Raw genomic sequence first — 26834 nt, 5'->3', positions numbered from 1 at the left:
CGTGAATGAAACAGTGTCACTGAAATTTATGGTTTTATCTTTAAAGTGGACGATGGGGGAGATGAAGAGGAGACCAACATGAGGAATGGTGGGGACAGAGGTACGTGGAAGTACATGCTAATAGCTTCCTAATTTAATGTGTAAGAGCCAGTCAAACCATAGACATACATACCTACATATATACAATAATACTGGCCAGAACATATTGGGCAATAAAATTCAGTATTCCCTTTCTCTTTTTTCAGCTGAAGCAGAATGAACAACAAAAAGTAGGAATAATGATTAATTAATTAATTAATTAATATTATATTATGCATATATAATGTAGTATGACAGCCAAGAACGACGATGGTTATAAAGATTTTGTTTTACCTCAAGATCACAAGTTATCCTGTTATTTTAAGATATCACAATAATCGGCTAATTGTCTCATTATCTTTCTAAAACAAGCTGGTGTTTTCCGGGATACATCAGCAGGTTGTTTCCTTTAGATAACAGGATAATATGTTGTGTCAAAAGAAAACAACGGGCTGTTGTGTTAAGTTAATGTGATAATTATCCCATGATCAAAAAAGAAAAAGATAATTAACCCATCATTACATGATATCCTGAGATAAGTGGATAATTAATTCTGAGGATGAAAGGAGGAAATAAAATGACTGAGCCACGTCCATTCTTGGCTTCCGTGAATGATAGTTTCATAGAATCAAGTTGCCTTACGTACACTTTATTTCTGGAACTGGACAAACAGTATTTGCTAATAACGACAGTGTTGGCACAGCTAAACATCTGCATGACACCTTTATCAGCCAATGAAACACTTGTTTAGCTCATTATAATGAGCTTCTGCTTCAGTCCTCCATTCAAAGTAGCAAGGCACCATGGCACACAGCCACAGTGTCATTTATACTTTTATTTTTACTAATTAATTCAGACTATGCAGGCTGTCGGCAGCGCTAAACCTGCTCCTCTGTGTGTGCATCCAGGCACAGTGAGAGTACCGAAGCACTGAGGAAAAGACAACACCATTCCTTCTTCTAAGGACATACAGTCATCAACTGGGAAGAATCAGTAACAACAACAACAACAACAACAACAACACCAACAACAACAACAACCCCCGGCATTAGCACGTAGAGTAATGCATGCTGTAATCTAACAGGATTTCACTATGTGAAAAAACATTTCTTCACACCTTGCAGGTAGCAAGATGTGTCTAATTAGCGAGTGTGTATGTTGTCCTGTAAACAAAAACTGCTGTAATTACCCGATGATTTCCCTCATGACTGCTAAGGAATGGCTTGCTGTGCTTTCTCCCCCAACTGTTCCATTGCAGCAGCTCATTCTGTATATAAAATACTGTAAACACGTGACCGCGGGAACGCCCCGACATGACGGTGACCTCCTGTCACAACATCATCATCGTCATTGCTTTTGTATGATTAGCGCTAGTATTATTACTTTTTCTTTTTCTATCATTTTTGCATGAAGTTGCACTCATGTCCGGGTTTAGGTACTGTACCATGCTATGCCAGCTCTTTGTGGGTTCATGATGACAGCTGGGGTGTCAGAAGTGTCCTGCATTCAGGCTGAGTGTGTTTACTCGCACATCTGTATTCTGAGAAAGTTCTCTGAGTTTTCCCGCCATCGTGAGGGTGCCAGGCGACCAGCGGAGACTCCAGTGAGTCACTGCGCTCAGCCAAGAAATAGTCCAGTTTATAATCCCCCCCGAAAACCACAATTTGTCTCGAATAAACAAAGAATATTTAACAAATCAAATAGTGAGCTTTGGAGGTGCTGGTAGGTGAATTTTTTAACCTTTGGACAGAGTCAGGCTAGCTGTTTGCCCCTTGATGCTAAGCTAAGCTAACCGTCTCCTAGTCATCCAAAACACACCTTTTAGCAAACTGTTATTTATTTCCACAATTACAGCCCAAACTGCTGCGTTGACGTTATCTTTTCATGGAGGTCCCGGCTGAAGTGAAAAGCTATTAAGTGCTAAATGTATGGTGTAACAATAATAAGTGTCCCTTCACCGACTGAGGGGAACATTAACAGATCCTGACTTTATGCAAAGCTAGCAGGTGGAATGTTCTCAGAGTGTACAGGCTGTTTCCTAGCTAATGTACAGAATGTATGCTAGCTAGACAGATGGGAATTTAGCATATTGTGAGATAATAACCATTCATAAAATTATTATTTTCATAACACTCACAATTGACAGCAATATAGCGACATAACACTCATATTACATTCTAGTTTTTACTTTTGATACACTTGAAAGTCATGACGGGAGAATTTTTGACTTCGATTAAAGCTTGGAGTCTTCTTTATGCAGATTAAACAAAAGGAGATACGTCCAGGTTTGCGGTTTCTCCCTGTTCCCAGTCTTAATGCTAAGCTAAGCTAACCAGCTGTTGCCTGTAGCTTCATATTCACTTACAGACGTGAGAGCGTTGTTCTCATTTAACTCACAACGAGATGCAAAATGCTTAACCACTCCTTTAATTGAATTTTAAAAAGTGATAACAGATAATTTTAAGATGAGATTGCAGCTTTCACCAGGAAACCAAATGCTTCCTGCTGCGTAATAGTCGGGTTTCCATGATAATATTCTCTCTATTAATGTGTGCAGGGATATCTGGTAATGCAGTGTGAGGACGACTGACACCAGGAATTACAGCTGCTATCCAGAATACTGCGTGCATGTAAACACACTCGCTGAGTCACATACTGTACTGCTGCTACTGTGCTCTCAGTGAGCCACCCTTGCAAATAAGAGGGCTGCGCTATAAAGAGAAACCAAGGGGCTACTACAAACACAACAATGAGCCGAGTCTCGTTGTTTCTTCCCCGTGAAAACGTACCTGAACACACCTGATTAGCTGGTAGCCTCAGTATTTATCGTTTCGAGTGTAGGGAAGCACCTCAGGATGTTTAAATAGTAATGAACTAGGCACTGAGTTTTAGTTGTGAGTTACAATATGAACACTTATACAGTATGTGAGGTCATAGTAAGCAAGTAGGAAATGCTTTGATAGCTTTATTTAGTTAATAAAGGAATATCGAGAATGTCTATGTGCAATGAAGGTAGGTGCTCAGGGACTGCAGAGCTACTCTAGTGAAAAATGGTAGTAACGTCCTTTAACTGCTGGACATCACTGGCCACTGACTGGGAGGTCAAAGGTTCATAATGATTCAAAATTGAGGGTTTCACTCCAAAATATACATCCAGTGTTATTCACAAATGAGTCCGTCAAACTTGCTTGTGAGCCCTGTTGTGAAGTAGCTCATTTCACTCTCGCCTCGCAAGTCAGTTTGTCTCATTTTGGATTGAAACTCTTTGAATATAGAGAAGAAAACAACAGCAGGTGTTTAAGCGCTGGGTAAAGAATGTGGATTGTTAGGAGTTTTCTGAAGTGCTATTTGGTGAAGCATGTTGTTGGATAACGTTTGTCCGTGTGTGAATTTGTGTCTTGAGTCAGAGATCAGGTCTAAGTTACCTTTACATTTTTGTCTTCTGGTTCAGTGTCTTTTGTCCTTCAGGGTAGCAGTTTATGTCCATGGAAATATTTTGAGTAAATGTGGTAAAGGTCTGGGAGCCGTTTTAGGGTGATATGTTCAGTCCTCGAAGTGAGCTGTGGATAAAAATCTGAATGGAACTGAAAAGCCTGAACTTTGTTTTTGGGACTTGTACAGTAAGCCTCTCCTGTAAGCTAAGTATAAGGTTTCAGCAGCCTTTTACACTGTGTAGCGCAAAGAGAGGCTTCTCTGTCATCAGCCCTTGAAATGTGATGTTTTATTCACTTCTCTGTTATCATTATTGTCATTATTCAGGTTTACAGTGTTAGTGGAGTGTAGTCAGTGTAATGAGTGTGGCTAAGATTCACATGCACACTCACGCTTACACCTAAATCTAAATCAATGATTTTGACATTGAAATTATTTGAAATTCTGTCCAATAAAAAGTTTATTTTAGTCAGCGGAAAAGGTCCAGAAATTCTTAAAATGCAGAGGTAAAAGTGTAAGATGTCTTCCCCTTCATTCTGGCCATGCATTCGACTTCAGGAGTCAGCTTTGTTTTTGTTCTTTCAGTTTGTGCCTGTAGCTGTTCTGTAAAGTGCTGTATAAAGTAACCATTCAGCAAATAAGATGATCTTTCAGCCTTTATGTCGGAGTTTTAGTCTGTGACTTTGTAGAGATTTGATTTATTTATTAAATGTGTTCTGGGGGAAACTGACGCTCAGCCTTTACATTTGTGCCAAACTGTTTGCAGACATTGTGTGTCATACAAATTACAGGTATATATCAAAGTATATCTGCATTAGTATGTTGTTGTTGCCCATAGTTTATTCACTGAATGCCTGGAGATGTCAACCGTTAATGTTTTCCACTGCTGGAAAAACTCACATTTAATAGTTAATAAAGACAGAAAACACATTCCAGATCTGCTGATAGACAGTCACTGATGTCATTTTAGCCAATGTGGAGGCAATACTGTATACCCTGTCAGACCAAACTCGGGCTAACACGAATAAAACACAGCCGGTCATACAGAGGTACATTGTGATCCTTTCGTTGTTTGCAGAGAGACAATGTGCGAAGAGGACGACCTCGACGACAACGCTCCCCTGATGTTATTTATCTATGTATGTGTTCTGTATGGTTATGCTTCTGGTACACATTTGTTTCTCATGTTGATTTTACAAAACATAGTTTTATGTCACAAAGCCACTGTCTTTTGTAAATAAATCAAATGTGAGATATATTAAAAAGATTTAAAATATGGCTTTGATGGGTCTTGTGTGTTATGTTTCGGCAAGATTTGGACTCAATACAGGGAGTCAGGGTAAGAGAGGAATTTATTGAATGAGCAATGAGTGGAGGACAGGTCAGAGATACACTGGTGTGAGTGCTTGCGTTGTTAGGCACCTGGAGGTGGAAGCACAGGTGAAGCAAGGTGGCAGAGATGGTGGAGCTGGAGATCAATGCAGGACAGCTCACTCCTGCCAATCAGCTGATCAGATCAGGCATAGGGGATTGACACAAGAGATCAAAAACTAGACAAATTACAAATTCTCGTAGGTAGCACTGATAAAGGGCCAACAATACCACTGAGCAGCAGAAACAGACGGACCACGAGTCCTCTGCAGTCCACAGCCTTTATGCTGTGCTTGATTGTGATGAGTCCCAGCTGTGGTGGAGCAGCTCCCAAACCACCTGGAGAACCACGCCCAGCACCTCCCCACACCTCTCCACAGCACACAAGAACACGTCATGATTCGTAGTGTGTTTTTCTGAATTAATCATCACCAAAGGTCCCTCAGTCATCACCAAACATGCAGCCGCATCATTTATTAGTGTTGGCAAGAAACTAAGTACATTTTAGAGGCATAGCACAGTATGATGTTGAGGTATTTGATGTTTTATGTTTCTCAACTTCTGTTCCACTGCTTTGAAAATAAAATGTGTGCATTTTCACATACTAAACTCCAGAGTAGTAGTAGTGAAGCTGCAACTTTAAAATACTGCTTACACATAAATTCATCACTAATAATTCAAGAATGCCATGATGGAATAATATTACCGTTCTTCATAATGAATACATACAGACAGACAGACAGAGAGATTGCATAGTACAATACAAAATGAGTACTTTTACTTTTCATTCTGTGGGCAAATTCTGGCTGATACTTAAGTGGAATTTTGAATATATATAGGACTTAGTATTATTGTTGTATTGATACTTTTAGAAAGGGGCACTTCCTCCACTAGTGAGGTAAGGCGAGAGCAATACAACCCCCAGAAGGGGAATGGTTTTGCATGTGGTGGCCACAGTCAATTTCTCTCCCCTTTTCCTTCCTGACTGGTTTTTCTCGAGCTTTGACTTCTGTTAGTGTCCTTGTCACTACTGGTAGCGTGAGGCGGTACCTGCAGCCCAGTCAGGTTTCACAGGTAGTCCAGCTCCTCCAGGGTGGCACTGCATGCGGTCACAAGAAGGTCTGCTGTGTCCCAGCACAGTCTCAAGAGCATGGAGGAGATACCAGGAGACCGGCTGTCACACAAGGAGAGCTGTCCAGGGCCGTAGAAGCAGGACTGTTATCTGCTCCTTTGTGTGAGGAGGAACAGGAGGAGCACTGCCAGAGCCGTACAAAATGACCTCCAGCAGGCTACTGGTGTGCATGTTTCTGACCAAACTGTCAGACTCCATGGGGGTGGCATGAAGGCCCAACGTCCTCTCTTGGGACCTGCGCTCACAGCCCAGCAGCATGCAGCTCGATTGGCATTCGCCATAGAGCACCAGGTCTGCCACTGGAGCCCCGTTCTCTTCACAGATGAGAGCAGGTTCACACTGAGCATGTGTGACAGGCATCAAAGAGCCTGGAGACGCTGTGGTGAACGTTATGCTGCCTGTAACATCATCCAGCATGAGATAAATGTTTAAGTCAGTGTATGTGTGCTCAGTCAAGCTCAATTTGTGCTTTAGACCTCAGCTCACGGGGAAGAGCTGTTGTTTTAAACATGCTCACGGACGCTGAGGCAAATAAAACCTTTAAATCACACTGTGTCTCTTGTGCCCGACTTGTCTCTTGTTTATCTTTTAAACACAAAACGGCTAAACACTCCCTCCCAACAGGTCGCCAGAAGCAAAGCCCTTTCCTGCTTCATCTGCAAACCTAAATCAAAGACAAGCCCTGGCCTTTCTCCCTGTCGCTCCGGGCTCAGACACTGACAAATACCGCACAGGTGAGACGAGGTCCAGACACTTTGATCTCATCAGCATCCTCCTCTGAGTGTTTCTAGGAAGAGACGGAGGCTCTCCACCAGCTGCTATCACGCTGCTGCTGTCTGCTGGTCATGTGGCATCGTCCTGCTGCTGTCCTCACATGAACCTCTCAGTGCCATTGACTCTATGCGAAAGAGGAGACGTCACTGTTTCCAGATCAGTGAACCACATCCGCCTGCTGCACACACATTTCCTCTCTCTCACTCGTTGGCCCTCGAAAGCACTCAATCTGAGTTGCCCTTCGAGCCTCCGGCTGCATCTGGGCAACCTCACCGTGTCTCCGTCTAGTGGGCATGCGGGGGATAAACGCTGGCTGCTGTGTGTGCTGCTGCAGGGTTAATGGACTGAAAGCGATAAGAGATTTGATCTAGCTGCACTCTTCTAGGAAATGAAATTAAGATGTGGTACAAGATGAAGATTCTGCTCATAAAATTTATGAGAGTGCACGAGATGAGCTGCATACTCCTACATCCGCTTTGATATACAGATGTAAGGAAGAATAAATGAGTCCAGTGCAGCCAGGAATTTAACTGGTCTGACTATTTGCTAAAAGAAATAAGTCTAGTACTGCCAGTTTGAGCCTGTTTCACAGCATTTCAATACAGTATACTGGAGAGACAAATGGCAAAAGGAGCTAAACTGGAACATGTTTGCTCAATGAGCAGCATCACTAGTTTTCCCGCTGATTAAATATCAGCCTTTGTTAATCTCACGTCTTTATCGCTCCCGAATGAATCCGATTCATCAAACATTTTCACGGCACGCATTTTGACGCGTCATAGCAGCTAAAACACAGGTGGAACTAATAACTTTAACCGCGTTTCCTTTCCTGCAATTAATGTAACGCAACGCAGCAATTAACAATGTTATTAGATGCACCTGTGTCTGAGCAGTCAACTCAACCTGGCGTGGGATGAGAGGACTCAACAGAAGAATAAACAAATTTCACACATGAATGACAAAGGAACGTCAAAAGCGTTCAAATGTAACCACATATGCTAGAACAGGGCGTCTATATGGTGAAATAGTTGAGGTTTGTGCGAAGGAATGTGCAAATGTCAGCAACCACTACATACACAAAGCACTTTATACTGTGTGTAGTCGAACGTCTGCGCCCACGCAAAAGTTTTTCAGCTGAGCGTGTGCACAGCAAGCTTGTGCTGCAGTCTGAGCATACGCAGAAGGTGAGACGTTACATCAAGAGTTTACTACAATGTCAAGAGGTAAATATGCATCATCGGAGCAGTAACTGTTGAGAGCACATGTTTCACTTCGCCAGGCCTCAAAGCTGGCCTGAGGCATCAGCTAATTACATGGCTGCTTAGGGCCCCACAGCCACCAGGGGGCCCATAAATGCTACAAATTAAAAATGGGGAAGTCTCCTCAGGTTCCTGTGTTCTTTTTCGTCAACGTTTGAATAAGACTGCTTTACTGTATGTTTTTGCACTTTTTAAAAGGCTGGAGCTGTGCTGAGCAGATTATCATTTAGCAGGCTAAACAATGTTACGCCTCCCGGCAAAGTCTAACCCTGTCGTTAATTGTAATTAACAAATATGTGTGCACATGCCTGCAAACACTATCATTGTGAAGCATGAAAGTTGTTGGTTTACCACCCTTTTATGCCCATTTCTTCAGTCAGTTTTATGTTCAGTGCATTTCTAATGCCACTGATGTCTTTCAGTGTAATGTGACAATATTATGGCAAACTTTTCTCTCTTCTCTTAGATTTTCATGTTGGTGGGTGATGGACTGACTGTTGTGTAACCATGAAATGCACATGCACGAGGGGGGATCAAACACTGTTAATAGCCCCAAACAGACCTACACTCTGGCACTTTAGCAATTAAATCAACATAAACCAAATCTCTCTGAGGGGAGGTGCTGAAAATAAGAAAAGGGCTTTCGTCTTTGGACGCAGGTCTCGTGTTTATTTTTGCTGCAGTCACATCAGATGGGCGTTTAGGATGACTAGTGTGGTCCTTATGGGGCTCCTGGGCCCCTGAAAAGCCTCTCAGGTGTAATATTATAGTTCAAATATTTAGCATGGAAATGCTCCAATCGGCCACTAAAGTTTGAACTGTTAAATAAAGATTTTGATGCCCCCTTGCGTGGGCCTAAGATGCATATTTTTGGACCTTTCTTGCATGTGACACCCCTTGTTTTACCCCTATGTGTACCATCTACTGTCAAATAAATGTACAATTAACCCCCACAGTGTTAAAAGGCACTTCAGCCTGTTGTCCTCATGCCGCTGGGCTCCTGAGAGGAAATCATAAAGAGATGTACATTTGTGTCTATAAGCAGGGGTACATGATAATAACTCATTAGTCTCAGGCCACCTTCGCCCCCCCTCCTCCCCGCCCCTCTGCACACTGTGGTCTAATTAAGGAGCGGGCGGGCTCTAGGACCCGGCGGCAGCCAGCAGACAGTCTGCAGGCCCCTGCAGTGAGAGCGGTGCATCTGGAAGAGAGCTGGCCGGCTGGGGAGGTGGAGGACGGGGAGAGAAGAGGAAGGAGGCTCCGGGAGCAAGCGAGACAAAAAGGGTCAGGCCCGGGACTTGGGAAAATCGGGTAACGAACACACAGCGATTCACGCTTTTAAAATCCGTTTAACCCGGCACTGGTAGCGGCGCAGGAAGGGCAACCTTTGGCTGAACAAAAACGTGAAAGCCCCGAGAGCGGAAGGCGCTCGATGGAAATGGGGAAATAGCGATTTAGGGGGTTTGCTTTTTGCAGATGTGCTGATTGGACATCGCGGTGTGCACTTGAACTTGACCGAATTTCGAGCACAGAACCGGGACCGCGGCTCCTGAAAGCACTGGACTCATTTCAATATATATATTTATATATATAACTATATAACGGGGATTTATACATCAGTGGCCGTGGCCTGTAAAAGAGCCACAACCCCCTGGGTCATATTGCAGACTTCCCCTGCTGTAAAGACGCCCGAAACTTTGCAATTTGAACACATTTAACGCCAATTGGACAATAAATGCAAGTGAGTCGGTGGCAGGAGCGTGGCCTGCTGGTGGCGGGATGTGCGTGGAATTGCGGTGACATTAAACGCCCGTGTGGCCCTTATAATAAATTATTTTCCAAGATAACACGCTCTGCTTGTTGCCTGCAATTATTATTTTTCCAGGAGCCAAGACTTCAGTCCAGCGGCTTGTTAGAGCTTTTCAATAAATCAGAGCCGGCTGACATCAATCCTGACTTCACCCTCAGAGGAAATTAAACACATCCTATATGAATATAAGACATGTAGCCTTTTTTTTCTTTTTCTTGCACATTTCCACGAGTGCAACTGTGGCTCCGCTGTGCGCATGACTGACTGCGAGAGTAACTTTAACCCAGACGCTTAAGGTGAAAATGAAATATTAATCATGTTAGAAAAAAAAAGGCCAAACAATCAAATCTTTCTGGATTTATTTTGCAGTTTTATTCAGGTTATTGAATGTCGACTACTACTACCACCACCCATACATCCATGTGGTGTAAAAAAAGGAAAGTGGTCTAGGCCCTATAGGCGGTGGTAGCCGTACAGTATCCTATAGAAGCCTGTGAGGTTCCTATACATGATGTGCACTCAACAGAAGGAAATCTGACGCCCAGAAGGAGCTTCTGTATGACAGAAAATGAAATTTAAGCCGTGATTTGAGGAAAATGTGCAGTAAACGTGTCGCTGCAGCAGGGAGCTCAGCTCACCTCTGCTTGAAGGCACATGAATGCAACACCAAAGTGCATCTGATGTGTGAGGGCCGAACAAGCTGACCGTCTCTCTCCTTTCTTATCTTCCAGGAGAGCGGAGAGAAGAGGGATCATCTCTCATTTCTTTCTTTCTTTCTTTCTTTCTTTTTCCTTTTTTTTTTTTAAGCCTTTGCGTTTATTTTCACCTCACCTTCTGCATCCCACCTTGTCAGACATCGCCCATAAAACCCATCGACGATGCCGTCCAACGCCGTCACCAACACCAACACCGCCACATTCAAAGGGCCGGACTACGCTGGCTCGCCTGGAAACAGAATGGTAAGAAACACGTGTGAAATATAAAAGCACGCCTCTGGAATCCCACTTGAGGTATTTATGAGGCTCCTCTGAAGCTCGGTATGTTGGTCAATGACTCGGGATTTCTCAACTTTAGTGGGTTCGAAGAGTTCATTCAGTCATCTTTTGGCTTTTTGAATGACTTGGGCTGAGCTGCTGATTAATTTTGGATTTGACTCTCTCATCGCTGCAAAATGCAATTTTCTGAAAGGCCTCAAAGTCACCAGAGCTGATTTAAAAGGAGATTACTCACTCCAGGGCTCATCCAGCGATGATGTAGTGCAGCGTGCCTTTTAGTATTTTCCTAAAAAATACCTGGAAAGACTACAGATGCGCATGAGCGTGAGTACTCTGTGAGTACAGTTTGTCAGTGTTATTACTATGATGTACTACGATGGAGCCCTGAAGTAGGATGAATGTGATTTGTGCAGTCACTTCAGGTCAAAGCCAATTACAACCTTTCCTAATTTTATGAATGCAGTCAATCAATCGGTCAGACTAATGCCTTATTGATCCCTGCTGTCTTTAGACTTACTGGAGTTGACTCAGGTGCATCAATTCCTCCTGTTTATTGACAAAATAGTCTGATTTTTCCAGCAGCATGTGAAGTGCCGTGTCACCTTTCGTGATGCAGACGGACTCGTTATCACAGGCGGTGCAGCTGCAGCAGCATCACGGTGGAGGCTGTCGCGAGGTGCAGCTCAACGATGTGACATTTGCTGTTGTAATGGTGGTTGGTGACGTGGGCGTTGGCTGGTGTAGGTTGAGCCGGAGCTGGAATGGCTCTCCAGCTCTTTTACTGGGGGGATCTGTCCTCTTCCTCGACGTTCCCATTACACAGTACTGCCCTTAGTCTTGTTGCCTGGCAACAGGCATTGCCTTAAATAACCAGCTACCCAGACGGAAATAGTGCCGAGATATTGACAATGTACTCGGGTTCACTCCAGGCAACAACAAGCCACATTTCAGGCTTTTCTGCTGTTTTTCATCAGTCTTTTTTTCCCCAGAAAACGTTAGAGCGACGCTGTGTGTGAAAATGGCGTGTTATTTGCGTTCAGTGTGTGTGAGCGCTCGGGTTGGGAATTGGATGAACGGTGCGGTGTAGGCTGCTCCTGCAGGCACCGCTGAATTGTGTCATCCATGTAAGTGGTTCCCAAATGAGCCTGCACACCAGGCTGCACTCAAAACGTGCTATTATCTATGCAAATTCTGTGAGGACAGACTGAAGCGCCAGGCTCTCTGTTAGTAATCACACAATGAACGGGACCATCTGCAAAACACATCCTCTCACCAGAGCATCCTTGTCTATATTTGTAATAACCGTCAGCGGTATTTATATCCAGAAATGTATTGATGACATTCTATGATTTTTGTATCAGTTATTACCCTCAGCCCGTTAATCACAGCACCAGTTGTTCGCTCTCTTTATGTAAATCAGTGTACCGTCGCACCGGGACGCTAATGCTTGATGGATTTGTTCCATTTCAGCAGCGAACGCTCTCAGGACGTAACATGGCCCGACATTTGAAATTCCTGCCGGTGTTTATTAACATCCTCCATCTTTTAAATTATTTAGAGTCTGCTGGAATCTCTGCGGCCGGTCCAGTTTTAGGGATGTTTTTATGGCCTTTTTGCCTTTATTGGACAGTTGTCGGCAAGAAGAGCAGAGAGGGAAGGTGATGGACGCCACTAAAGTCTGGTGTTACAACACACACCAAGACTGGATTTTCATGACTGTTACCAGAAACGATGACTCTCTGATTAGTTAATTAGTTTACTGCATGCAGGTGCCAAACACACTACTCACAACTACCTTTACAGAAGTCAGACATGTATCAGACATGAACATAACTTCCTGAATCTACAAACAAACCTCCTCCCTGTCCTGTTTTGACTGCAGCTACAGATGCTACCTTTGTCAGCATTTTTTGGCTCATGGACCGTCTTGTGTCACAGAATCCGACAGATCTGTCACCTGACACCTGAACTTCACCCCCCACGAGGTCCTTTTAGTAGCAGTTCTGGAGCTTTTGATTATATGGCAAGCTCTTCATCAGCAGATGGAGTTTGAATTTAACGTGGAGAAGATAAGTGCTTGGAAAAACAAGGGGATGTGAACAGGTTCAACGCAATGACAACTGAGCAGCTTATGAAGATGAGGTAATTACACTGAAAGCTCAAGAGCAGCTGTTTTCGTTTAAGACACAACAATAGTTGGAGGAATGGATATGCGTCGGTATATATGGAGAGTTATATCTCTTTTCAGTGTGTTTGACTTGTTTCCAGGGAGTTTTGAGCTGATGATTTGAGGCAGGAGGATGACGTAACTGCACACGTGCGGTGCAGAGTGTCGTCGCTCTGCTTTGCTTCTGACTGAAAGGTGCTGCGCTCGTCCCGAATCTCCCCTGCTTGCCTCGTGGTATTTAACACCGTCCATTACACAATGACAAAGTCATGCAGCATCTCACAGTAATCTCCTCCATGTCATCCTTCGCCACAGTGCCTCAGATTAAAAGAAAAGTGCTTAACAACAAGTCAACAGAGGGGCTCGCTCACCAGAATGGCTCAAAGTGCGGACAGCTCATTTATCTTGAGGGGAATCTCACATTCAATACTGATGGAATTTAATAAGGACCCGGCCCTCCACCCCCAACCGCAGCTGTCAGGAATGGCCTTGCAATCTCATTTGCATTCAGACCTGGTGCTGGTGGTCCTATTCAGTCAATATTGAAGCTCAAAGCATCTACATTAGGATCATCTTTTCTCCCATCAACCCCAGGGGTACTTGGTGGCGGCGGACATGGGGCTTTGTTCGTGGGCGCAGACAGTTTTATTAATCAAAGGGAAATTGCAGCAGGGGAAGGTGGGGGCCGCTCGACGTCTTTGTCACGGTGTCAAGAGGGGATTGTCTGCGGAAGGTCAGCGCTGCATCCGTGAGGCTTTCACTCCAGCCTAGTTCAAAGGAACGTGCCATTCAATTTCTGTCTGTCTCATTGTCCACTCACGCCAAAGACACTCAAGGACCCGCTGCAGTCCCCCCAAATGTTTGAGGGTTTCAGTGTGATGTGTGTCCTGCAGATCTAGACTCGCTCCCGGTGCATCTTTGGCTGAGGTGAAGCCGCCTCCCAGCTTCCCGTGCAGAAATACACAACCTGGAAAGATGCATCCCGGCCTGAGATGAAAACCTGACTCTCTCGTGTGTGAGAGCGCTGGTACTCCAGTTTTTGCAGGCTGTGAGTTCACATCATGGTGTTTTTTCTTCTGACAGGGCGAAAGCACAATCCTGGACATGGACCTGATGATGGAGGAGAAGCCGGCTAAGAGTAGTGCCTCTTGTAAAGTTGGCAAGCCTGGAAGAAAGCGCAAGCAGTTTCCGGTGAGCGTTGATCTCTCTTACAGCTGCATCGTTCATCCATTCATCCATCAATGCTGTTTTATGGTGACATCTTTATTTATTGTTTGTTCAGTGGTGCTTTCTTGTGAAATAATTTCTAAATTCCAAAATGATCTAAGTATTGAATAAGAAGACCCTTAAAGAGCCTCTTTAGTTAGCTTAGTTAAGGCCACAGTATGCTTGATAAGCGCTGCTTCATACGGAGCGCCATGGTAGCCCAAAGTTTACAGCACGTGTTGCACACTGTAGCAGCAGTATCCTCAGTTCTGCTCCAGCCGGGGTCTTTCGCTCCATTTGTTGCCTGTCTGCTTCTTCAGCGTCAAAGAAAAGGCAGAAAAAAAGCGCTCGTCCAGTCACATCTTAAGGCAGCTGTCGTCCACACTCGCGGGGTGAAAATCCCGCTGTCGCTGAGAAGGGCGAGACGCCATGATTCATTTCAGCATGGGGATGAACGGGCACATTTTCTTTCCTGGAAGGCGTTCATAGCTGTGTGAGGGATAAACACCGAGAGGCTGAGAGAGAGGATGAAACCCTCCCTCCGAGGCCGATAGTCAGACATATTCAGTTTCACCTCATTAAGTAATCGTGTATATTTAAACTCTGTGAGCCACGGAGTAAATAGGTGTAGGCAGTGATTCCTTTCTGCCTGTCTGATGTCTGAGCGGCTTTATCAAAAACAGACCTCAGAGCAGACGATCGGGCGTTCACGCCCACTTCACGCAGAGATTGGCCAGGAGAGTGTGAAGGTGAATGAACGTCCCGGTGCAACACGGTGAACGACAGAGCGCTCGACTCGTTCCGCTCTGTTTCATCGTCAGTCTGACCTCGCCTCCACTCCACCGGCTTGATTTAGCCTAACCAATCAGCAGAGGCCTGACTCTGATGCCCTCAAAGCAGAGTTTGGATTTTAAAGTAACCCATACTTCAAACAGCCTTGATAGCAGCGTCTGTCTTGTCTAAAGCAGTCGCCATTGTTGTTAACCCTCCTCTTACAATGGCGTTAGTCCCGCCCCTGATGCTGATTGGCCAATCGTTTGTCCCATGTGGCGCTGATTGCTTTGTTTTTCAACCAAGAATCCGCAGTTTCATGTCATGTTGCCAGAGTTATCAGTCAAAGGTCTTGACCCAAGCAACCATAAATGCCTTTGAATAGAAGCTGCCCCCCTCCCTCTATGACAGCAGGCATCTCACCCCACCATAAAGTGTGGCCTTTTGGAACAACTGCAAACACTTATTCCATATGACACATCACGTGAAGTCGTTGGTTTTAAGCGCGCCTTGACCTTTAGTGTCACACGGTGCTCTGAACGCTAACTCGCAGACTTTAGATGCAAAAGTTTCTGCAACATTTCTGCGAATTTCTCTGAAATCATACATGCACAAGATCAGCTGTGAGCAGCCTTCACGTAAATCTGAAGGTGTTTCAGCCTCGTGAAACAGACGCACTCATGCATAAACATCACACAGACTCCGCCGTGTTCCTCAGCGAGGCGCAAACACTACACCAACACCATTTGTAATCTGTTTGTGATGCTTTTGTAGTTAAAAGCCCTGATTTAGTAATGACTCTTGGGCCAACGTGGAGTCTTTTTTTTCCCTGAGATGTTATCATTTGCATAAGCCTCTGCTTCAAATCATGTTAATTAATTCTCACAGTGTGATTCAACAAGCCCAAAAAGGGATTACAAAAATATTTACAGATATGTATGTGTGGCGTGGAGGGAGACGCTGGATGCGCGTTTAAGGCAGCGCAGTGGTGCCACCAATCGCAGTTAAAGAAAAGCTATAGTCAGAATCAGGGCGCCACGGCGAGTGTTTTCACAGCTGTGGGGGATTGACCACATGCGCCAGACGCTCCAGTCAGATAGGTGATTCGTTGTTGTTATTCTTCTCTGCATGAGAGTCACTCAAAGACGTGCTTGCCGACTTAATGTTCTGGCCATAAGGCATGATTTGGAGTTTGAATCCTAAATATACTGGAGGATCAGAGGTCTGGTAAAGGTGACGGTCACAAACTTTTTCCCATAAAGAATCATGGACAAGGTCAGATCAAGCCCTCCAAGAAGACGTTGAATAAAAAATGCAGAGTAAAGTATTCGTTTGATCTCGCTGCTCTTTAGCATCGCGGTAGCGCCTTCAGCTCGTCTGCAGGAGGGTAAAAAACGCTCACCTGGTTACATCTGCGCTCAATATTTACCTACTGAAGAGTCATCTTGAAGCCTGTGTGAGTGAAACCCAAAGTGTGTTTTCACCGCATGTTTCAAGGCTGCCGTAACATCAGGAGTTAATCAATAAGTTGAGAACGTACTGATCATTGAACAGATACAACTGAATATGTGCAGACAGAACGAGGCATGAATGACGTTTGTTTTTCGGTGCACCTGCTTCCCTCTTAATGCATTTCTTGGCATGTGTTGTAATTTTTGTGTCATCCCTTTAATCACTTTTAATTACTCTAATTCATATGATAATATGCAGTTTCATCATATGCTGTACTCTAACATACGCTGCCAGCCGAGGACTGAAGAAATCACTCCGATTCTATAATTAAGCTGTAATTTTTTGGTCTCCACCAATCAGATCTTAACAATGAGAGCGCCAAGAGTGAACCAAAGCAGCGGAGTTGTGGGCCATAAATGCAACACAGTGAGCTGAAACTGTGGAGCTGAGAGGAACTGCAGACTTGGCTTGTCAATAGAACATTATACATCGATCAATTAATAGTTTATTAAAGTTAGTCGCAGTGCTGCAGCGCTGAGTTCTGTTTTGACCTCTGTCTGCCTGTCTGAGCAGCCGGATTTACCAACCGTGACCTCTGACCTCTGGCAGGGGCCTCATGTAGTTCACTGGGTCAGTAATCTGTTGCGTAATTCTTTCAGAGACAGTTGTGTGTGCTGTTGGTGTGTGTGTGTGCATATTCCCTGAGTTTGTGCATGTGTCTGTTTGCGCTCGTGCGGTTGTTTGCATAAACCCACACGCCGCTCCGCAACCCCTTTTTCTGCTCGTGAAGTGAGTCAGAATATTAATAATGCCTGAGCTGTGGATTTGTTGTTTTCATTCATCATGTCAAACAGATTTAGCGGAGCGCCGCTCTTCAACTGTTCAACATTTACAGTTAATTTGTTCTCAGCTACTGCGAGGGTGAAGTCATTGAGAGCTCTGCGGCCTGCGAGGAATGCCTAAAAAACAACTTTGGCTCGGCGTAGCTTCGTTTTACGATACAGTACGACTTTCACTGGAGTCTATTTTGTAGATCTGTTCCGCATAATTTGCGTTACGTTCATTACACAGGCGTTTTATAGGCCTCTGGGTCACATTAAAGCTAGTTTTACATTGTGTTTCCCTCCTCAATCTGCCGGAATGAGATTACAGTCGACCTTTTACCCTGTAGCACTGGATCTTGGGTTTGCGAAATATCGTCTGCTGAAAGACGGACGCCTCCCGGGGCGCTGCTGACGCCTGCCTTAAATGCAAACTGCTGTACCTACATCGACAGCAGATGAAAGCTGCAGCGCTGCTCTCATCACTGTTGACAGTCTGATCTCAAAAGACATGCTCCACTTTCTGCTCCCAGTGACCCAATAATGGGATTGTCTGAGAAAGTGTGTTTTTGGGGCTATTTTTAGGCAGTGGCGCAGACACTATCACATTTCTTCAAAGGGTTGAGTTGAAAAGAATCTTTTCTCGCTCTTCCAAGACAGTTTCTGCTTTTTTTAGTGCAAGAGCCGAAAGCCTGCCGCTGGAGCTTAAACCGCAGCTTCAGACCGGTCAGCTCTGTTTGAATTTACTCCTCCGCGTAGAATGAAATAGTTTAACTGGGCGTTCCAAACTGGACGGAGTGAAAAACTTCTTTGTTGTCAAACGGCCAACATTCCTGACATGTTTCCGTGCTGCTGTAATGATAAATGCAGTACAGGAAGCTCAGCAGTGTACCTGATGAACTCTAATGTAATCCCTTCCTCACTTGCAAGTTAACGGCTGTACAGCAGATTTACTGGCACGGCTTTGAAGTTTACAACTCTAGTTTAACAGAGCTGAAAGGGAAATGCCATAATTCACTGACTAATAAGTGTGGAAGTTGAGCTACAATCTTGATTCTGTCCAGATAGAGCCCAGGAGGCTTAAGGGATGAAATTAAGCTTATCTAATATGAAACGGATGAATGCTTTAATTCTCATTTTCTTTCAGCTAAATAGCCCATTTAGCCAATAGAGAGTGAGGAGCGCTTATCCTCACTCTGATAATGCCAGCTGTTTCATTGTTGCTCACTCAGATGACCCTTTTGTCGAGCGTGCTGGATGATTTGTTGGAACTCCTGAGAGGTTTTGTTTATTGCGCATCCAGCTACAGTATATCCAGTGATATGTCATCACTGCTGACAGGCACAACACATCGAACTGTGACACGCTGCTGCAGCTATAATAATCTCTGAAGCTGATGGAGTGCCAGGATGTTAACATTTCCAATTCCTCTTTTCCTGCCTGCAGGTCGAGAGCTGTGGCACTCTCAAGGGCAGTGTGGGTGTGGGCAACAGCTACACTGGGGTGGGTAGGCCGTCCATAGCACAGGTCCACAATGGAGACGTGGGCGGGCACAGAGACAGGACGTCCGACGCCTGCTTCCCCAAACAGGAGAAGAGGGAAGTGGAGAACGGCTTCCCCAGAGACCCTTCCTCCTGCCGGGCAGAGGACAGCTCCCAGGGTCAGAGCCGGAGCCCGTCCCAGGGGAACGGATTCCTCCTCAGCAGGGAAGAGCGCGAGTCGGAGAAAGACAAGGAAGACGGCCTGACGACGCCACGCAAGAAACGAGGGAGGCGGAAACTGGAGCGCCCAACGAAATGTGAGTGGGTTTTTTTTTTTTTTCTTGGCCTCTGCTCATTCAGCTCGGCCACCGTTTGATCCGCTCTCTGTGGATCCAGCAGGAAAAGTCATGTGACGAGGACAAGATGTTGAGTAATGAACTGTAAATGGGTGTCAGACACACAGAGCATGGCGCTGACGCTGCCAGGATTAGTAACACTCAGGCTAAAAGTGTCGCATTCATGCCGCCGCACAGTGGAAAGGCACGGGCTGATATCAGGGTACGTTTGTACCAATACTCCTCTTAAACGCATCATATTGATTATTCTTCATGCTGTGTATCACTTGGTGTCAGCGTCTCTGCAGTTCACCAAATGCTTTCAGCATGTCCAACCGGTCGGCATGTGAATGTGCAGAGCAGCTGCAGTGAGAAAGAAAGAGAGAAACAATGAGCAGATTAGCTTTGAAATCATGTAGCGAAAAGGAAAAAAGGAGCCACAACATCTGCATGTGGAAACATTTCACTTCCTGCCAGTTAATCACATTTTATCATTCGAATAGAACAAAACTCAGTTGTCTAAAGGTGGAAAACTGTCTTTGGCCCGTCCAGAAGTTCATTAAAACATCAAAAGGTACACGCGTGAGACATAAGAGCAGCACTTACAATGTGAATACTCCATGTAGCAGATTACACTTTGTTAGAGTTTCAGAAAAACACCAAAAAAATGAGATTAAACGCTTTTTAATCAGACAAGAACATAGAAGAGCAGGTTCTGTGACCAGCTTAGTGATACCCAAAAATATTGAAGTAGTAATTCAAATAATAATTATAAAGTTAGTAAAATGAGCACTTATGTGATTTGGATTGAAGTGAGTTGAAAATGTCACCTTTTAGGAAAATGTGATGGGAATTCGTCTCCGCTTTCTTATATTTAATGAACCAAACGGTTGATCGGGAGGGTAAAGTTGAATCGAATATGAAAACAATCATTAGTTTCCTGAATTGTGTGAATTCTGGTCAGAAAACAGGAAGTGGCGACGTTACTTGTTCTAATACAAAATGCAGCCTAATATGTTTCCTGAAATAATGACGACATCTGAAAAATGCAAACTGCTGACGCTTTAATTGTGATAGATTTAAATTTGGTGAAATTTTGCATTGTGTTTTGGTCCATTAGAAGTGAATGTACAGCAGCCACAGTGCTGCAGTGGACCACATTGGTGTGTAAAGATGATATAAATCAGGGGGGCATTGTGGGAGAGAGCGCTGCTGACAGGTAGTTTTTAGCCCAAGATGGAGATTAACAATTTCACTTAGCCGCTCCCCTCGCTCTGCTTTTTAGTCCTCTCTCTCTCTCTCTGTCAGCCACGCGTCTCTCTCGCTACTCTCTCGGCCACAGAGACACCGGCTATGACCTTGATGAGGAGTGCAGTAAATAAAGCCCGGGGAGGAGCGACTCGTCTCCTGGCAACAAGCCTCTGTTGGGAGCTGGCAGGTCTCTGTTGTGGCCGCCTCCCTGTCGGGGGCCCTGCCAGGTGGATGGCGTCGTGCCCAGAACTCTTTACAAACTGAGTCTGCACTCTGTATTCACCTGATCTGCGCGTCTAGGATCTGTTACTTCACTTCAAAGCAGAAATCTGGGAGAACCCTGTTGGCTTCTGGTGCAGATGGCTAAAGACGGGTTTTCTGAACCAGGTGTGCGGCTCTGCTCCCTGATCTGGGTTTGGATCCGGCGCTGCGAGGCTTTAGTGCGGCGCAGTGGTGAACACAGAGACGTGACAGTTAAAAACAATAATAGAGTTTAAGACTCATTGTTAACGCTCATCCTGTTGCACAGGGCTTTGTTTGAAATGAGGATGAGGAATTAAAGCAAGATGAGGCAGGAGAATGCGACTAGACCACGTTTTAGGTTTTTCAGGGTGGATGACCAAAACTTAAAGGGACAGTGCGCCGATTTCACACAGGAGGGTCTATTACATCATTATTATAGGGTCCACCTGTGGAAACATTTAGAAAGTCTTTGGCTCATAGATAGCCCTGATGATGTCATCATGTTGGGTTTACCAAGCAGAGAGGGGCTAAGACAAAGACACTGTCCAGCTGCATTATGGGAAGTGTAGGAACAAGCATTGTTAGAGTCAGCGGTATCTCGAATTTCCTTACTATAGCAGTTCTTTACCCTAAATATTGACCCTAATCTGAGCTAATCACATTATCATGGCATGTGTAATTAGTTTTAACATTGTTCTACATTTTAAAGGGGACATATTATGAAAAACTCCCTTTTGTTGCATTAACTTCTTAAAGGTGAGCATATAAAGAGAAGAAATCCCACAAAATTACACCAGATCATCTGCACTGTCCTGCATATTTAACCACTTGTGTAGCAGAAACATGTAGAGAGCTACAGATGTGTCAGCCTGGTTTCCACATGTGACCAATAGCAGACTGAATAGTCAGTAGGTTTATCAAATTGACATAACACAAAAGTGATTTGACTCAAACAGGGTTTCTAGAATCTGTCACATATTGTAGGAGCCCTGATGAGTCCTGGTGCAGTGCACAGGCCACAGCGAGCCAACGACAGAACGCATTAGCTGTGTGGTCATTTCATCGTTATCTCTCTAATTATCTCTAAACACAGTCACACTCATAACTCTTCAACTGCCATCCGGTTTGTTACAGTACGGTGTTTGGCAGTGGCAGTTTGAGCCCTGCGGCTTACAGGAAGTACCGTCTCTTGCATTTTCAACAGCAGACTGAATCAACAGAAAGAGGAACCAAGTAGTCAGCGCAGGCCGTGTTGGCAAGAGCCAAAGAAAGGACGTGCAGAAATTCAAATTAGAGGTCTGCACGGGGTCTGCGGCTCCCTCAAGACCTGCAGCAGATGTTAGTGACATGGGGTTTTTTTGGTTTCTCTCAAGGCTGCAGGCAGGCATCGGCGGTCACGTGATGTGTGAACATAGCGTGGTGTGGATAGTTTACTGTGTGTGTGTGCGGCGTGCACACACATATTTGCTGGTGGGCATCAGTATTTGATGCCTGTGACACAGCACTGATAGGACACTGTGCACATTGCAGGTTAGTGAGCAGAGAATTGTGGGAGCAGGCGACCGGAGCAAAAAGCAGCTGGAGTGGATATGTGCAAGTTTAAAAAAAAAAAAGGGGGGGGGGGGCACACAGACTTTTAATTCAGATTACATCAGCAAAAACAGCCCACAGTGCTGCCCAGAGTTTAATTGCTGAATGATTTCTGGGAAATGCGAAAAGCACCACTTACTGTTGCGCCTGCATGATGTCTGGATTTACCTTAAATGCACTAAGCAGCAAACCTGACCGCGACTAAAATATACATGCGGGCAGATATTAATCCCATTACAGAAAAAAAAAAAAAGTTTGAACAGAGGGAGCGTTGGTGCATTCATCTCAGAAGGAAGAGTCCTTGGTGGGGGGCAGTGTGGTGGATCGATAGTCAGCTAAACAGGGTTTCTGTTATCCATCTGGAGGGCACAGGAAGGATTTGAGCTCCGGCTGTAGTGGAACTGAGCTCTAGCAATACGAGAGCTGGAACCCACTCAAACTGGCAAGGTATACTCTCTGTGGGCAACGTTAGCCAGCTCCCCTCACAAACCCAATGACCTTGGCAGTCCGCGCTGCCTCACCGATTTGTTATATAGTCACTTATTCCCGATGAGGACGGGGAGACCAGACCCGAGCAGGGAGGGATGGAAAAAAAAAAAAAAAAAGAGCAAGGGGGGAGGGAGGAACCGGGGGCTCAGCTACACATGGAACCAAGCTGAAGAGGCTGCTAAGAGAGCGGACTATTGTTTGGACAGGTCTGTAGGGCACTTCACTGACAGGCCGGAGTTGGCTGTGCAGAAAACACGCCATCAAAAGTTGTCCTTCGCCTCTCAGGCCTCAAGTGTTATGATAGTGTTTGGGCTTCGACTCTGCAGATAGCCGTGTTTACTCAGGCTGTGTCATCACGCTAATTTCGGCCACAGCTGCTTGAATGATGTGCAGAAGCTCCGCCGGTGTCACATCACCGAGGCGCTTTCAGAAACACTTGCTTAAATTGGAATTAGACATTGTTTCGGTAATATCAGAGGTGGGAGTTTGAGCTGATTTTGGCTTCCTTGTCTTATTTTTTCTGCTGCCGCTGCTGGGGTGAGAAACTTCTCACGGATCCTGACTGCTGTCCTGGTGTTTCAGTTCGGTGGTATCCCTGCTCCCTGGCTCACCCCTCGCCGCTCCGCTGAACACAGGAAAACAATGCCGGTTAAGAATGAATAACATGCCCTCGTTGTCTTAAATCACGGCCAAGTTAATGGGAAATCCCAACTGGAGCTTTTATTGTGTTTGAGACATTTTTATTAGACTGCGGTTTCAGAGCGCGTTTCACCAAATATTTTCTGTGCTATTTTTGACGAGCTTTAGCCTCCTGCTGCATCTCCGGCTTTTGGTTGTGCAACCTCCTCTGCGTATATGGACATTTTTCTTTCCTGTGGAAAATATTTGTCTTTCTAAGAAACTCTGAATAGAACTCCAAGAGTTTTGGATCCGTTCAGTGTGTCGGTGTTGGCTCCTTTACTTATTTAAAAGAAGCAATACTGCAATTTAAAAAAGCTTTTGGAAGTGTAAGCCGCAGACTGTGTGTCACAAGTAAAAGTACTTAATCTAACAGGCAGCAATTCTGATGAACAATTAATCCAAAGCCCCCAAAATCACTCCTCACAGAATACCCAGAAAGGTACTTGCAGCTTTTCTTAGTCTTCTGTGATAGTAGATAGTAGGATTATTAGGTAGTAGTACAAAGTAGATAATAAGTTACTCAGTTAACTGGGAAAATAACGGGCTGATTAATCAGTACTGAAAATAATCTAGTTGCACCTTTACTCATTCTGAAGTGCTGAATATTTGTGTATGGGCTGAGGTAACACCTCTACTTCAGGGCAGCGATCTGTATACAACTGGATTATTAATATTATTTTTAACATGTGTGGAGCATCTGAACACTGTAACGTCATAGTGAAGCTAATTTTAACTACTTTTGTACAATTAAATAAACATATTTTATCAGCTGAACTGTATGCAGTGCATTAATGTGGAACTCAATGGAGGAACTCCAGCACGAGTCGCTGATTGACAGTGTCACCTCACGGTCCATTTAGCAGCTGTTCCGGGGCTTTCAGTCATATCACATGAGCTTCATCAGCAGGACGTTTGCCCAGTTGTCATGGTTGTGTTGGGGAGTTCTCGTCCATGTTGTAAAGTGTTTGAAATCTCATGAAAGTGCTCAGAAATAACGGGAATTTAAACATTTCCATGATACCAAACTCCACCACCACTCCACAAGAGCTCCAGCTACTAAATGGACCTCAAGGTGAGATTATTTTGTGTGTACAAGTACCTCAGTGTTGTAGAACTTGGGTAAATTACTGACTTTTATCATTGGAAAATATAAAATATTGACTTTCTTAACAGCAGAGCAATTTTTATTGGCTTTACCACCATTTTCTACAGCAGTGTCCGCGTCTGTCTGCCTTTCAGTTGTTCATAACTCAACTGCAGCAGGAGGAGACTCATGTCTTGGTCCTGTTGAGGCTTTGGAGATTGGCAAGGCAATTATATATGGCCCTCGAGCCACAGTCAAGTGAAGCAGTATGTTGTTGCCTTTACGGCTCAGTGTCGGTGGTGTGGGAGGGGCCATGCTAATAGCAACCAGCTGTGTATCTCAGGAAGGGGGGATATAAGGTCAGAAGTGTGACATTTGCCAAAGTAAACCTGGCCCCTCTCCACACTCATCATAACCTGGGCAGCCTCTCCAAACCCTCATACGGCACCTGAGCGCACAAGCTCCCGTGATCGCAGACGATCTGAAACTCCGAGCGCGCGTGAGGAGTTTCCCCGAGCCGCTATCTCCCCTCCGCTATATTAATTTGACTTTAATTTGATCAAACGCACAGTTAATGGATGATGTGGAGGGCGAGCGTAATAATTTGGGTTAATAAATGTGTTATATGGTTTATTGATGAGTGCGAGGCCAGTCGAGTTTAACACAGATACGAGGGTAACTGATGTGGTCAATTTCCACTCTCCTATGAATGATTCAGGCCATCCATTGTGTCGCTGTCTTCTCTCTAGATGTGGAGCACAAGGAGGAGGACGGGGGTGATGCAGTCAAGACCGAGGTAAGATTTCTGCTCTGTTGAGTCTTTGTTCTCCGGCTGACGTAACTCTTGAGGTGTCTTTCACACTTGCCAGGGCTGTAACTTCCTTTTTTTGGGTGAATTACCTTTCCTCTCACAAACCACAAATCCCCTGCTTGCCAGCATGATAGACGGTCGTGGTGCAGCTCGAACAGAAGCAAAGGTGCTTTTTTTTTTTACTTGAAACGGGACAGTTTTTGAAGCAGAAATACAGAATATAGCAGGATACAGGTATGTAATAAAAACATCAGCCCATGCTGGTTGTGTACTTGATATGGGGAGTTTACGTGTTGTTTTGCATGAATGAAGCTGGGTAGGAACTGTTCAACATTGTGGGAAATACAGTTGTTTTCTTGCCAAGAGTTAGATGAGAGGAATTATAGATAAATACGAAGCTAAAGCCAGCAGCCCGTTAGCTTAGCTTAGCATAAAGACTGGAAACTGAGGGCTAGAGTTAGCCTGACTCTATCCAAACATAGTTTGGTACACAGGCCCCCATAAAGGAACAGTTTCAGGCCTTATTTGCTTTCTTGCTGACAGTTAGATGAGACACTTGATACCCCTCTCATATCTGTCCATTGAATAAGAAGCCAGAGCCTGTTAGCTTAGCTTTGGAATTCCTCCACTTTATGGAAAATACAGGTGTTTTAGATGAGAGGATTTATAGGTAAACATGATGCTATAGCCAGCAGTTGGTTAGCTTAGCTTAGCTTAGCATGCAGACTGGAAAGTGGAGGAAACAACTAGACTGGTTCTGTCCAACAATGGCAAAAGTAAGTAAGGAAGTAAGTAAGATGAAATATCTTAAATGAAGGTGTCTGTCGGGTGTCTTCTTCCCAGGCAGTTTTTATGTGAGAGCATTTCACTTGTCTCAAGCTTTTTTGTCCTAATTTAAGTTATTAAATCTTTGTACTGTGATCTTCTGAGTAGTTCTGAGCAACTTAATGCTTGAAACTAGAATTTCCAGAATTATAAAGCTGTTTGATCAACAGACAAGTACGAAGTAAAACAAAAGTTTTACTTCATTTAAAAATCTTGATCCGTGAAAATTTCCTCTTCTGTTGGCAGATGATTTTGCTCATTTTAAGTATTATTTCCCCATTTTGTTGCTTTTTGAGAGTTCCTACAGTGTAGTAACATGCTGGCTTTTTGTATGGATTAAACAAATCAGACATGTTCATTTGTGAGCTTTAAAGTTTCTGGTCAGTGGATTTTGTCACCTTTTGGCAGCTAGCTGTTTCCCCCTGTTTCCAGTCTTTATGCTAAGCTAAGCTAGCCGGAGCTTCCTAATGCACGGACAGATGTGGGAGTGGTGTACATCCTCTCACCTAACTCTGAGCAAGAGGCTGAGAAATACATCAAACTATTCCTTCAAGCTTCTGTCTGTGTATCATTAAATCTTCTGACACCTGCAGTAAACTGTATCCACACCATTGCTCGACTTGAAGCTTCGCCTGTCTTCAGGGCTTCTTCTTCAAGGTCCAGAAAAACTGAGCAGTTCTCTTGCCTTTGGACTTGTGAAAGAAATGGTACCTAATGGTGTATAGATTTGAAATATCAAATACACTTGGGAGCTTCTCGCATCAGTTGGTGCTGGT

General features: G+C 44.5%; 2 protein-coding genes across 9 annotated transcripts in view; both read left to right on the top strand.

Annotated features, from left to right (window-relative positions):
- The window catches only part of dtnbb (dystrobrevin, beta b), a 35204-nt gene extending 30415 nt beyond the window's left edge, over window positions 1–4789 (top strand). For all 5 annotated transcript variants that reach the window (XM_070978651.1, XM_070978650.1, XM_070978649.1 and 2 more), the window contains 2 exons: window positions 47–100; window positions 987–4789. In XM_070978651.1, the coding sequence (XP_070834752.1) occupies window positions 47–100; window positions 987–1012 (80 nt within the window). In that variant the 3' untranslated portion in view covers window positions 1013–4789. The remainder of the gene's footprint in view (window positions 1–46; window positions 101–986) is intronic.
- A 4425-nt stretch (window positions 4790–9214) lies between these two features.
- dnmt3ab (DNA (cytosine-5-)-methyltransferase 3 alpha b) overlaps window positions 9215–26834 on the top strand; it is a 37126-nt gene continuing 19506 nt past the window's right edge. For all 4 annotated transcript variants that reach the window (XM_070978614.1, XM_070978612.1, XM_070978613.1 and 1 more), the window contains exons 1-5: window positions 9215–9357; window positions 10588–10815; window positions 14102–14209; window positions 18715–19066; window positions 25172–25218. In XM_070978614.1, the coding sequence (XP_070834715.1) occupies window positions 10735–10815; window positions 14102–14209; window positions 18715–19066; window positions 25172–25218 (588 nt within the window). In that variant the 5' untranslated portion in view covers window positions 9215–9357; window positions 10588–10734. The remainder of the gene's footprint in view (window positions 9358–10587; window positions 10816–14101; window positions 14210–18714; window positions 19067–25171; window positions 25219–26834) is intronic.

The sequence above is a fragment of the Chaetodon trifascialis genome, chromosome 14, assembly GCF_039877785.1.
Source record: "Chaetodon trifascialis isolate fChaTrf1 chromosome 14, fChaTrf1.hap1, whole genome shotgun sequence".
In the NCBI taxonomy this organism is placed as follows: Eukaryota; Metazoa; Chordata; class Actinopteri; order Chaetodontiformes; family Chaetodontidae; genus Chaetodon; species Chaetodon trifascialis.
Note: the sequence above shows the minus strand (reverse complement) of the source record. Positions and strands in the feature narration are given on the sequence as shown.